Source organism: Furipterus horrens, unplaced genomic scaffold (genome assembly GCF_987537825.1).
Source record: "Furipterus horrens unplaced genomic scaffold, mFurHor1.1.pri manual_scaffold_4, whole genome shotgun sequence".
Taxonomy (NCBI): Eukaryota; Metazoa; Chordata; class Mammalia; order Chiroptera; family Furipteridae; genus Furipterus; species Furipterus horrens.
Genome location: NW_028327174.1, coordinates 154920479 through 154934371, shown reverse-complemented (window position 1 = coordinate 154934371; position 13893 = coordinate 154920479). Strand labels below are relative to the sequence as shown.

At 51.2% G+C, this 13893-nt stretch overlaps 1 protein-coding gene across 1 annotated transcript; it reads right to left on the bottom strand.

Annotated features, from left to right (window-relative positions):
• Positions 1 to 4590: 4590 nt before the first annotated feature.
• Positions 4591 to 12785, bottom strand: LOC150013121 (putative speedy protein-like protein 3). The gene is made up of 9 exons (XM_090275218.1): positions 12677 to 12785; positions 11948 to 12157; positions 11396 to 11428; positions 10627 to 10836; positions 9895 to 9953; positions 9402 to 9487; positions 7697 to 7865; positions 7449 to 7523; positions 4591 to 4716 (listed from the first exon to the last, which is right to left on the bottom strand). The coding sequence occupies exons 1-9, from the start codon at positions 12783 to 12785 to the stop codon at positions 4591 to 4593; spliced, it is 1077 nt and encodes a 358-aa protein (XP_090131344.1).
• Positions 12786 to 13893: the final 1108 nt, after the last annotated feature.

Genomic DNA, 13893 nt, shown 5'->3' with positions numbered 1-13893 from the left:
ATTGGTATTTGAATAGGGATTGCATTGAATCCGTACATGGCTTTGGGCAGTATGGCCATTTTGATGTTGTTGATTCTTCCCATCCAAGAACATGGTGTTTGCTTCCATTTATCTGTATCTTCCTTAATTTCTTTCTTCAATGTTGCATAATTTTCAGTGTACAGGTCTTTTATCTCTTTGGTTAAGTTTATTCCTAGGTATTTTATTTTTCTTGTTGCTATAGTGAATGGTATTTTCTTTTTTGCCGCTGTGTCTGATATTTTATTGTTGGTGTACAGAAATGCCTTAGGTTTCTGTACATTTATTGTGCACCCTGCTGTTTTGCCAAATTCACTTATCATATCGAGTAGTGTTTTAGTGGAATTTATAGGGTTTTCTAGGTATACTATGCTGTCATCTGCAAACAGTGATAGTCTTACTTCTTCTTTCCCAATTTGGATGCCTTTTATTTCGTTGTCTTGTCTGATCGCTGTGGCTACGACTTCCAACACTATGTTGAATAGAAGTGGGGAGAGTGGACAGCCTTGTCTAGTTGCTGATTTCAGGGGGAATGCTTTCAGTTTTTTTCCATTGAGTATGATGTTGGCTTCAGGCTTCTCCTAGATAGCCTTAATTATGTTAAAGTATGCTCCCTTTATTCCCATTTTGCTGAGTGTTTTCATCATAGATGGGTGTTGTACTTTATCTGCATCTATGGATATGATCATGTGATTTTTGTCTTTCATTTTGTTTAGGTGACGTATTATACTTATAGATTTGCGAGTACTAAACCATCCTTGCATCCCTGGGATGAATCCCACTTGATCGTGGTGTATGATCTTTTGGATGTATTGCCGGATCCTGTTTGCCAAAATTTTATTGAGGATTTTAGCATCTAAGTCCATCAGTGATATTGGCCTGTAGTTTTCTCTCTTTGTTGTGTCTTGACGTGGTTTTGGGATTAGGGTAATACTGGCTTCATAGGAGAAGCCTATTCTGGCAGAGTATTGAATTCCACGGGAAAATGGTAAATACACATACACAACACGTATTGAAATGGCAAAGGAAAGCTATAAAACAGTGGGTGTGTTGGATTTTTACAATGAGGAGGTAGTGATTTATTATTTGTATACCTAAAAATAGAAAACTTTAAATATTCGTATTACGATGATAATTAAGTGTCTGTGTGCCTTTGTGTGTCCAAGTGTGTATGTGTATAGTAACATGACCATTAGTGTTCTTTTTCCCCTTTGCCTTTCAGAGCACAGGTGCTGTGTGTTGCTAGGCTAAGGTGTTCATCTGCTTGGGAGATTAGGATTTGTTAAGGCAGGAATTTTTTAAAAATGTCCTGAAAGTCCACTTCTGCACGCTATCTAGGATTAGGTAGCAGGATCGATTATTATGAGGAGAGAGAACGTTCCATATTATTTCATCTTCCCGTTAGAATATCGAAATGCCAGCATGGAAGACTCATCTCCCAGAATTCTCCTACAGTGTAGCAAAAACAGCTCTCTCCCTAGAGCAGCTGTCACTCTGTCACAGCAGGAGATTAAGATTTTGGGGAATTAGAAGTACAACTGAACACTTTCTGGTCAAGGGAATGGTGAAAAGAAGAAAGAGAGAGGAGAGATATTGATTTTTTTTTTTTCCTTTCTTTCTTTCTCTCCAGGCTTCTTCCAGGTAAGGGGGTATGAGGGAAAAGAGGATGGCACCTCTGTCCCCTATTCCCTGTTGGGAGGCTGCCCGGCAGACTGAATCCTCCCAGCCTGGGATGCAACCACATGGATGCAGATGTGGCAGGGCAGTGCGGTGAGGCAGGGAGAGGCTCTGAGATTTGACTATTTAACCACCGTTGGTTCGTGGTGGCTGGGACACTGCGCTGAGAGCTGTGGGGCGCTCATGGCAGTTTGAAGTGACCCTCCTTAGAGTCTCGAGGAACCCATGTGAACTGGCCTAATGCGGAGATTCACTTGTTTGTTACTAGGAAGAGCTGAGGTGAGACCGTGGCTGTGAGCAAATGCCCCTGTGGTCCGAGGGAAAGGCAGGAGAAAGGACAGCCTACATCTTCACAGCTGCAGGTTTGAAGCACTCAGGAGGCGGACAGGTGCGTGTGTGGTGCGGCCGCGGTCACGGTGGAACCTGCGTGGGAGCGCGCCCAGCGCTGAGTCTGGGGCTGCGACAGCTACTCTGGGAGCTCCACATCTCGCCCCAGCCTTCCTCTTGTTTGTCTCGCTTTTTTCCCCTTCCTGGCCAGGCTGGATTTTCGCGTTGAGGGTTTCCTTCCTTCTGCAATCCAGGGAGGGCGGGGCCGCGGACCCCTTCGATTTGGTCTTTAGGCTGCACAGCCCCTCCAGAGTCCGCTCTCTCCACACCGGCCAGACCAGCCAGCCCTTTTGCGTGGTGAGAGTTGGGGTCCGCTGAGGTCTTTCCGGGGTCCCCTGTGCTTCACCACGCAGCCCCTAGGAGGAGGGAAAGAGGAGGGGCGGGGAGGTCAGTACAGGACTTTATGAACTTTCACAGGAAGCTTGTATCCATTTCGCCCCATCTCCCCGCCCCCCACAGCCGCAGGGATTATGAACTCTTCTCCTTGAGTAGCAGGAGGTGAAGGTCCAACAAGATGCTCTGTGCACACGGGGCTTGGAATGGGCCCTCTGAGACCTTCCCTTCTGCTCCTTGGGAATGGCTCTGTGGCTGACAAAAGCCCCAAGGCTGTAAGACTTGGCAGAGTAATTAGGACCCAGAGCCAGACCAAGAGGTTCTGAGAAGGTGGGCAGGCCCCTCCCTCAGTCCAAGTGCTTTGGAAAGGCAAACAAGAGAGTTGGGGAAACAAGGTAAGTGCTACCAAACAGACTCGGCGCTGCCCAGTGAATTCTCTAATTTTCTTCCATTCTCCTACCCAGTTTTTTCACCGTTGCTTACACAGACGCTTTGCCTCCGTTCAGCGCATCACCACCTTCGCGTCTCTAGACTGCCTTCTCGTAGGGTTGCTAACGGTTAGTAAGCCCTGAATCTTTTTGCTGTTGTGGAGTCTACCCTCATTAGGCAGGTTGGAGGACCTCACCAGCTCGATTTTCTAATGACTAACCCCCCAGCTTAGAGCTTCATTCCTTTGGCTTAAATCGATACAGGTATCTTAGCAGAGATAATAAATGAATCTTTATGAACCATATACACGTTAGTATGAATGAGTTCCTCAGCTCCTTTCCAGAATGTAAATTTTGAGACAAGGAAGGATAGAGGGATCGTGGTGTGCTGAGGAAGATATGAAGAAATGTTGTCAGGGAGAGGAGAACTATCCAAAAGGAGGGGACAAAGATATTTATTCCACAGGAAAACAACTGGAAATACTCATTTGTTGCATTTGAAAAGAATCGTAAATGTATCATGGAGCGCCCGTACAAAGGTCCACTGTGCAGCCTGTATAAGGGAAGTTTATGAAATATCTGATAGAATAGGTTAGCACATCATAGTGTTATGAAAAATGGAAGGTTAAAATTGTATGTAGTTTGTTCAGAGCTCTGTAAAACAAACATAGAACACCGAATCACGAACTTAGCAGAAAGCCCGGAAGTAAATCCACTTAAATTTTCACGATGGTCATCTTTGGTGCCAATATCATGTTCGATTCTTTTTGCTTACTGTCTTCTGTGTTTTCCCGAAGTGTTTATTTGGCACACCCTCTCTGATTGGAGTTGAGGGTAGAGCATCATTTTAGAAATAAAACAGGCCTTGAAGAGAGGAAAAAAGTGGAAGAACCTAAAGTGAACTTTTTACATCGACGGTTTGTGGTACGTAGTAAGACATGCTCCACGTGTTGTGTAATGAACGTTTTGGCCGTTCCTTGACCCCGTTTCCTTGGAGGAAGGTCCTCTCGGTCCTCGGCATTTCCCAAGAGACAGCGATGTCTATGAGCTGTGCCGGTCCCCTTGTAGCGCACCTGGGTTCATGCTAAGGAGGCGACTCAGGATGGGGGCCTGTCAGGCCAGAAGGACCCGCCCTGTGATTAGAGGTCAAGGATTAGAGCCCAATCTCTGAGGCAGGGAGGAGCCTGGAGGTTGAATTCCACCGCGTAGCCAGTGATTGCAAAGACCCTGCCTACTTATTGCAACCCTAAGGGAAACACAAGTCACCAAATCTCAGGTGAGCTTCTGTGGTGGGGGAAGCACATCTGTGTGCCGTGAGGGAGGCACACCCAGAGGACACGGGAACTTGGTATGTGGGACCGTCCCGGCGTTCTCTGACGATGCCATCTCCCAGGAGGCTTTGCTTTCCTCCGTGACCCGGTGTTCCGGTTATGAGCCCCTCCCTCTGGACGCCCGCCCCACTTAACAGAATTATTTCTTCCTGTATTCTCTTCCTTTTTTTTTTCCCTCCAGGGTTTCTGGGACACCTTCACTTGTCTCCCACGGTTCCTAGCCCACCGCAGGCTCGAGTGTGCTTCAACCACGTGAAGCTGGAATTGGAGGTTGTGAAAAGGACGCCCATGAGGAATAAGGTAGTGACCACTGTGTGTGTCCTCTCGTGCCCGGGGGTCTGCTTGTCACAGCCCATTTGCCGGAAAGCGGGTCCCGTGGAGTCCCCTGCGCTTTGTTTTCAATTTCAGGTTATGGTCTAGGTGCCTGTGGTGCTTTCTTCCTTCTCTCTGCTCTTCCCCTTCTGCTGCTGCAGTACCACGCTCTTCTCTCCTGCTCTCAGGCTCTCAGGCTTAGGCTCTGCCTCAACGTCTTGTTCTTCCCACTGACGTGCAAAACAATTCAGGGTTACTTTTCAGAGTTTAAGGAGTTTGGTGGAGTAACCGCAACCCCACGAAGCTCCGTTATCACTTGACAGTGAAGAGCTAATCAAACTGGTCCAACGACACACATCACAAAGGTGAGAACTTCATCTTTATCATATGTCCTCAAAAGAGGCATTGCACTGTGCTCTTCAGTGATGTAAGATAACGTACAGACGTGTCACGTGGGCTAGCTAAAAAGTGACAGTGAATTCCCACAACTCGATAACAGAGACCGAAACAGAAAAACTTATATTGATGACAATATGGGGGGACTACCCACCTAGCGGTACGATGGTTAAAATTACATAACAGATAAAACCCCCCCAAACCCCTCTTGAAAGTGTAAACAATTAAATGTACCTATATGTAACAGATCTATGAGTTATAATCAACTCAGTAGGAACAGCGTGTTTTCAAAACTACAACTATTTCCAAACTCTTTAACAGAAGTATATAAATACTAAGCATGAGAATAAATATAATAACCCTATGGGAACATACTGAAAATAAGTTAGTAAAATATTTGGTATATACACAACTCTCACGTTCGTAGGGCTCTCTTAATTTTATCCTTTTAAAGTAGTTCCTCCTCTGCTGAGCCCTAAACTCCACCTTGCGATGGCCCTAGACTGTTGCAAACGGGTGTGTGAGAAGTGGGACCTGTAGCCTCTACCTCGGCAAAGATAGGACTGAAATGATCTGAAATTTTGGGGTTGACTGAGAAAGGGGCACAATCTGAAAACACCCTGGTTTCTTGTTGTCCTTAAATGGATTCCTAGAAGCGTTCCGCAGAGCAGGACGTGACCGTCCAGCTCATGGGAGAATATTCTGGGCCCTGTTAGATTGTCTGCGCAGGAGGCTCCTCTTTCCCTTCCTCCTGCCTGTCATCAACAAACCTGCATTCACGTCCTGCTGCGCACCAAATCTCCCGTGGCCTCAGCGACCTAGAAGTAAGAGAGAGAGACATTTCCAACACGCCACTCTCCAGGTAGGAAGATTGCCTCAATTCTCAGTCACTCGTAGCCCGAGTTTAGACTACCCTATAAATCCTATTTTATCTCTAATTCTCCATCCTCAACCTCATTCAGGAACCTTTTTTTTTTTCCCATTATGAGGGTTGAAGTGTGATGACAACGAGTCCAAAAATGACTTCACATACCCAGGAACCTGCGTCCTAGCGAGGACTCGAGGAGATTCTGTTCAGGGAGCAGCACACATCAGGAGAGTTGTCCTTTGCTTTACTCACACCTTGGTCCATTTGTACACGTGAAAACCTGACCTTAGAACCACCCCAGCAACGTTCCCGAGACATCAACATCGCAAGGCGTGCTCCCTGACACTAACCCTGGATTCTAAGTCTAAGCATAACACCGAGTCTGCTCTTGGCTAGTGCTACAGTCACAGTGCTTGTGTCCCCCCAAATTCATAATGCCTAGGGTGACGGTGGCTCAGTTGGTTGGAGCGTCTTCCCATACACCGACAGGTTGTAGGTTCAATTCCCAGTCAGGGCACATACCTAGGTTTTGGGTTTGATCCCTTCTCACCTACCTCGATGTTTGTCCCTCTCTCTTCCTTCCTGTGTCTAAAAGCCAGAAACATACCCTCGGGAGAGGATTTTGAAAGAAAGAAGAAGAAATGGGGGTCTTCGGGAGGCGATTAGGTCACTGGGTGGAGCTCTAATGGATGAGGTTATTGTCCTTAGAAGAGACCCCAGAGCCATGCCTGGCCCCTTGCAGCATGGAAGTGCACGGCGGGGGCGGGGAGTTGGCCGTCTGCAGCACAGATGAGGCTCCTGAGCGGAAGCCGGCTGTGCCGGCCCCTGATCTCAGACCTCCAGCCTCCGTAACTGGGAGAAAGAAATGTCTGCGCTTCTCTAAGCCACCCAGTCTGTGGCCTTTGGATGTGGCAGCCAGGAGGGTCTGAGATAGCTAGTTCACAAGGCTGAAACCGGGTCTTTGCCTGTTGCTCTGCCCAAAGCTGTAAGTCTAAGGTGTGTATCATAGTGAGCCTTGGCGGAGCTACTGTTTCTCAGCCTCTGCTCATTGTGACCAACCTCCGTGACCATCAACTTGAGGGGAAAATGTGTACTTGTACAAGGGGTGAGATCGGTGAGGCGGGGAAATGAAGAACACGGCGATGCTGTGTCTCTAAGCAATTTGTTGGAGACTAAATTTGGATGAAGAGGGAGCTAGTCATGATTTTATTGTTTTATTGTGGGGTCTAGAGACTGCGCCATCTGCAATCCTACTGGTACACGTTTCCTTTCTGTAGGTAAGTCCCTAGAGTTGGTATTCCTGAGGGATGTCGGGCCCAAGTGAGTTAACAAGGGAAGTAAAAACACACTCTATGGGAAAATCTGGGAACCTACTCTTCAGCAAACTCAAGATTTGGACAAAGCTGTTCCTTGGACCCCGTTGCCTCCGATAAAATGAGGTCAGCCAAACCCTGAGGCCTGGCATCCACCCATGCCACCAAGGCGCCTGGGCGTGGTGGTCGGCTCGTGGCCGGCAGCCGCGTCAGTGCCTGGCTGTGTGCGCGGTGGGTGCGCTTCACAGTGTGTGGACGGCTGATGGGGAGGGGTGGGGTCGATGACCACGGGTCCTGCAGTTAAATGTCTCGCATTTCCTAAAGGGACCACAGATCATTGCGTCTGCACCTGCGGGGACACAGCCCGACGTTCCTACGCACCTACCTTAGCCTCTGGGGTCTCCAAAAGGAGGGCACGGTCTCGCCCCCACACCCAGAGCTCGGGACCAAAGGCCTGGATCTGGAAAGACAAACAGTCCCCGAAAAGGTGAGGACTCTCCAGTTGCACCCACGTCCCTCCCCTCGTCGGGCCCCCAAGTGTCTCTCATCCCCCAACCCCAGGCGAGATGCCTCACGATCCCTTCTGTCTCCGGTCTGGCATCGCCCTGCGCCAGATGTCCACAGCCCACCTACCTCTTCACACTCCTCCTTGGAGACCCATGCCCTGCAGCCCATTGATCGAAAGAATTGGCATCGCAGTTTGTGGAACAGGGGACGCCGGGAGTCGTTGCTGTCCCCGTAGAGGAAGGAAAAGATGGCCTGTTTAGGGGCGCAATCCTCCTCCATATCCAGGGCCAGGTAGCTGAGGAAAGCCATCAGGGTGTCAGTCAGGAACGGGATGGAAGGGACGGACCCCTGCCTGCGGTCAGCCTCCCAGAAAGGACGCAGACTGCGTCGCCTTCACACAGGACCCACGGGAGCCCCATCCAGGGTCACGGAGTGCCTGCCTCCCAGTCATGAGCAAGCCCCTGTTGAGCAGGCACCGGAAGGGCCCCTCTGAATACCTTGACGATTCGGGTACAATTAATTCAGTGGGGAAGCCTGCCCCCTTCCCGGAACCTGCTGTGTGCGCACACACCTGTCTCTCTATCGTTTCGGTCCCTAGACAGCTCCTGTGGGCAGGGACCAACTGGTCCGTTTCAGTATCCATAGTTTCCTGTCAAACGACTGAGAGGGGACTTGGTTCCTGGGCGCATTCACTCAGCAGCCCTTCTTGAGTTCTCCCATCCTCACATTCCCTGGCCCTGGAGATGCACTTTATAAGGTTTCATGGGATGAGTGACTGAATGCTCTGCGTCCTAGTCAAGTGCAAAGCTGATTACCTCAGAGACTCAGTGTCATGTCAGCTTTGCAACGTGAAAAGAAGAGTGCCGAGTGTTTTCAGAAGTCATTGACACATATGTACTGTTAATGTTTTAATGTTTTACTTTTGCTCTTGGGGCGCGGAAGTGAGGGGGTCTGGAGGTTTTAGTGTTTCAGTTGGGGTAAGAAGAAATCACGTCTTTCAGTTACATAGGGGTAAAAATACCGAGACGGAAAGTACAGTATCCAGTCAGGGAAGGGTGTTAGGAAGAGTGCGAGACAAAGAAGGGAACGTCAGGGTGGTAAACACGTTTGATGGGGATAGTAGAGAGAGCTGATTTTCAACCGAGAACTCTGGGCCGGATTTAGGCCCAAGTGAGGCAGTGGAATTGTTGGGTGTGGGGATGGTGAAGTGCTTAGACCTGCGTTTAGAAGTACATTCAGGAAGACTCGTAAGAAACATCCGTGGGTCTTACTGCTTTCTCTCCTCCCCGGAGGAGGTGTGTATTGATTTAGAGAAAGAGAGAGAGAAACATGGATCGGTTGCCTCCTGCAGGAGCCCTGACCGGGCTCGAACCCGCAACGTTTTGGTGGACCGGACGACACTCCAAAGAATCGAGCAAGCCGACCACGGACCTGGGGTGAGCACTTCACAACGGATCTGTATTATGGAACGGGGGCCTGAATTGAGAAGGACCATTACATTTGGTATCGTTCAGAGGTGTGGCAGGATGTGAGGGAGAAGGCTTAGAAATGGTTAGTCTCAAGCCTGTTTACTCAGGGGAAGAGCGGGGTCGAATCTTCACGGGGCTTTTATGTTTTCGTTTGCTTTCCTCGGTCTTTTCACCGGCATTGGTGTGGCTGGCTTTTCCCAAGAACAGTAGAAGAAACACTGTGTACTACAATCCTGTGAAGTTCCTACACAGAGTACACAGTAGAAACAGGGTAAAAAGTAGCTGAGAGGTTGGGGACCCACTCCTGTCCTGGCGCTCCCCAGAGGATGACAGTGAGTCCTGGGATTGAGCCGAGTACTCACAGGGCCAGGAAGAAATGGATTCGTTGGAACTGCCAGGCGAAGAGGCCCGCGCGGCTGAAGTAGGCCACAACCATTGCCAGGAGGTACTGGTGGACAGAGGGGGAAAATAGACAATGAGGACTCACATAGTGAAAGAGGAGGAAGAGCGGGATAAGGGAAAGGCTGATGCTCCCGGGTTGGCCGGTGCTGAGGGTTTCGGAGCATGTGTCTGGGACAGCCGGCATCAGGAGGGTCTCTGATAAGCTGGAGCAAAGGGGCGCCCCCGAGAGCTGAGCGAAGAGGGGACTTGATGTGCCAGCGGCCACAGGGACAAGCCTTGGGCTCAGATCCCAGGGGAGCCGGGGCAGAGGCTGGGCTCCCGTCCACAGTGCAAGAAACGCCTGGGTCCCCGAAGGCAAGTGGTGCCAAGGCGTCCGGTCGGAGAGGGAACTGTGGGCTCAGGAAACTGCCCCCTGCGTCCGAGGATCAGTGGTAGGGCAGGAATACCTCTTACCTTATCTGAAAGTCTCAGCCTGACGTCCCATTCCAGGAACCCTTTGACGACAGGATCCTCTGTGAAGAGAGCGCATGTGTTAGCTTGAGGACAGCAACGCAGTTGGCGTGGGAGCGTTCCGGGGCCAAGAGGGGAACCGTAGGCCTCCTGGGGGCGGTTGAGGATTGGGGCCAAGGGTTGAGGCTGCCAGGCAGAGGGATTGAGGAGATTGTTCTCTGGGCAAGGAAGCAGGGGTGACACCACGCCCCACCCACCCAGTCTGGGGGCACCGAGTGACGGGTAGGGTGGCAGTAGCACATCTGCGTGACGCAGATATTAACCAATGAGTGCTGCTCCCTCCTCACACGTGGATGCACCCCTGCCGCAGCCAAGGCATAGCCACTCGGTCGTTTCTCTGTGGACAGTCACATCAGGGCGTGAATTTGGCCTCGTTATCTCCCCGTACACACATGAAGGTCTTTCGATGCAAAAGACCAGTCAGAGCTAAGAAGTCTCAGAGGGTGCGATACCCACAGGCCAACTCATCCCAAGTGCAAACCCTTTTCAAGTCTAGCCTAATCCTATGTCACTTGTAAGTGCCCCCCCCCCCCCCCCCCGTGAGAATGAATAGGGAGCCCTCCTAGGAAAGAGCACACCAACTAGCAGGGAGTTCTTTCTGTTGGAAAAGTGTAGTTCTTTAAAGTTGTTTGTTCAGAACAGGATAGGAGGGTGCTGTCCAGGGTGTCTTCTTACGGAGCAGCCTGGCAAAGGCCTGGTGGTGTTCCTCCAGGACCGTGGATGCTTTCTGTCTTTTGATCTTCATTTTAAGACCCTCCAGTTCCTGGACCCGCCAGATGTTAGGCCCAGGCGCGGCCTCCTCCTGTGCCTCCCGCCTTGGGGACCGCTCCCTCCTCCTCTTCCTTCCAGCGGTGCGGTCCAGGTGGCTGGAATCCACACAGGGGTCTGAGTAAAGAACCCAGGGTATGAGCTGAGGCTTTTGCCTTTGGAATTCAGCTACTGGTCACCTAAACCCGACCACCCCTCCACCCCACCGATCCCCCCACCTTATAACCAGCGTCTCCGTTCTCCCGAGTCTCCTAGACTGGCCTTCTCCCCAGCCATCTTTTCATCTTCCTCCTTCGGTGATGGCCAGCTCCCCGCCCGCCGCCCCAGAGTCACCTGGCTGCTGTTCTTCGTCTCTGTCCTCAAAATTCTTCCTCTGAAGTAATTTTCTCCCCTTGAAGGGGAGCAAAAGAACCCTCATAGTCTCTTCCCTTCCCTTCTCTCAGCTTTGAATCTCATCTCGGAACCCTCCTTGCTTGCCTCCCAGGCTCTCCTTTCATTGGGATACCCTGGTCCCCCGCTCCTGTAGTCTCCTGCAATCCCTGATGCTCTGAATCTCTCCTTTCTTTCACACACAACCTGCTCCAGTCCCCCTTCTTCCTTAATGCCAACCGTGTCAAATCCCTGGGCCCCCTGTTTCCTTAGCTGGTTTTCCTGGGTTCACCTGAATCCCTCTTACCTCCAGTGGGCACCATGAGGGCCAAGGGCGAGGCTGCCGGGAAGAGGGATAGAGGAGATGGCGCCCTGGGCAAGGAAGCAGGGGTGACACCACGCCCCACCCACCCAGTCTGGGGGCACCGAGAGACAGGTAGGGGGGCAGCAGCACATCTGCGTGACGCAGATATTAACCAAAGAGTGCTGCTCCCGCATCACGCATGGACGCACCCCTGTGGACACCATAGCCACTCGGTCGTTTCTCTGTCGACAGTCACATCAGGGCGAGAAGATGGCCTCATTATCACCTCTTACGTACAGGAGGGTATTTAGACTCAAAAGACCAGTCAGAGCTAAGAAGTCTCACAGGCCTACTCATCCCAAGCGCAAACCCTTTTCAAGTGTAGCCTAATCCTTGATCACTTCTAAGTGTCCCCGGTGAGAATCGGTAGGGCGCCCTCCCAGGAAAGTGAGCACGCCAACTAGCAGGGCGTTCTTTTCTGTTGGAAAGGTATAGTTCTTCAAAGTGGTTTGTTCAGAACAGGATAGGAGGGTGCTGTCCAGGGTCTGGTCTTACTGAGCCGCCTGGCAGAGGCCTGGTGGTGTTCCGCCGGTGCCGTGGGTGCTTTCTGTCTTTTGATCTTCATTTTAAGAGCATCCAGTTCCTGGACCCGCCAGATGTTAGGCCCAGGCGCGGTCCCCTCCTGTGCCTCCCTCCTTGGGGAGCGCTCCCTCCTCCTCTTCCTCCCAGCGGTCCTATCCCGGTGGTTGGCATCCACACAGGGGTCTGAGTAAAGAACCCAGGGTACGAGATGAGGCTTTTGCCTTTGGAATTCAGCTACTGGTCACCTAAAGCCGACCACATCCTCCACCCCACCTTAAAACCAACGTCTCCATTCTCCCCGATCTCATAGACTCCTGGCCTTCTCCCCAGCCATCTTTTCATCTCCCTCCTTTGGTGATGCCCATCTCCCCGCCCGCTGCCCCCAATTCACCTTGCTGGTGTTCTTTGTCTCTGTCCCGAAACGCAACCTCATTTCATTTAATTTCTCCCCTTGAAGGGGAACTGAAGAACCCTGATCGTTTCTTCCCTTCCCTTCTCTCATCTTTGAGTCTCATCTCCGAACCCTCCTTGCCTGCCTCCCAGGCTCCCCTTTTCGTGGGGCTATCCCGGTCCCCAGCTCCTGTAGTCTCCTGCAATCCGTGATGCTCTGAAGCTCACCTTCCTTTCACAGGCACCCTCCTGCAGTGCCCCTTCCTCCTTAGTGTCAACCGTGTCCGATTTCTCGGCCCCCTGTCTCCTCACCTGATTGTCCTGGCTTGACCCGAATCAGTCTCAACTCCAGGGGGCACCCTGAGGTGCTAGCCTCTGGGCTCGAGTTGTCCGAGGTGGGACTTGGGCTAGTGCCCGCCATCCCTTCTTTTCAGCTCCTGTGTGCCAAGAAACCTTGGCAAGCACAAGTCTGGAGAGAATAGGCTGTTGCCTCCCTCCGCTGCCTAGCGCCACGGAGTTGGATCCTTCCGATCAGGAGGTTCCGAAGCCTGCGATGTCATTGGTCATCCCAACCCGGCAACGAGTTTGAGAGACATAAACACACGTATCTAACTGCCATATACGTAACTGCCATCCATACATGTAACTGCCATGCGTGCTCTTACGTGTCCTGGAGGTCAGGGTAAAGAGTACCTCCTGCTACTGACCCAACAACATGAGACCCGCCGCCAGAGCTGTCCTCGAGTGTCAGCATCACCCTTCACCTCCTCCCCAGCAGATGCTCTGTTGTCTGCATTCCGAATGTGAACTGTATTGGGACGTCTTCTTTCCCATTCCCATTTCGGAGTGTAGCCTGGTGGGAGAGGGAGGTGACAAGGACATGTAGGGAAAGCAGAAATGCTAAGACCTTTCCAGAGTGGTGTGAAAGTGTCCAAAAGTTCCCGGGAACACGGCCCTGTCAGGTGACAGTTTACTTTAAAACCCCGAATTTGGTGCCCTGACGTGCATGGCCCTTTGCACTGAGCATCGAGCCTCCAAGTGTCAGTTTCACCCGTTGGATTCCCGGTCAGGGCGCTTGCCTGGGCTGCAGGCTGGTCCCCGTTTGGGGACCTGTGCAACCAGTCGTCGTTTCTCTCACACATCAGAGTTTCTCTTCCACTTTTCCTCTCCTCCCAGCTCTTCCCCTCTATAATGAATAGGTTGATATCACGAATCAGTTGAGGGCAGTACAGGCACTTGGGAAAACAACAGACACAACACCACCGAACATGGGGTTTGGCGAAGCTCGATGTCTACAGAAATGATGTTCAGGATTGTGTAGCAGGGGAAACGCATCCTCAACCCTCAGGCAGCATTCATTCCAAGAGACGTTGTGAGAAGCTAAAATCCCCGAAAGCTGCACATGCGCTCACGTGCTTCAGATGGTGTCCACAGTTCAAGGGAGTCCATGAATCGCCCTGAGCCTGCCCCTCAAGTGCAATGAAGAAACTCTAGTCTACGTATCAGCATGCTCAGCCTGTGCATCAGTC

Excerpts from the sequence above, each read along its gene's own strand:
- LOC150013121 (XM_090275218.1), bottom strand. The coding sequence starts at position 12,785 with ATGGCGGGCACTAGCCCAAGTCCCACCTCGGACAACTCGAGCCCAGAG. Across the intron at positions 12,158-12,676 it reads GGTCAAGCCAGGACAATCAG|ACCCCTGTGTGGATGCCAAC; the intron begins GTGAGGAGACAG and ends TTCTTTACTCAG. Across the intron at positions 11,429-11,947 it reads GGCCTCTGCCAGGCGGCTCA|CCTCGCCCTTGGCCCTCATG; the intron begins GTAAGACCAGAC and ends TCTTCCCGGCAG.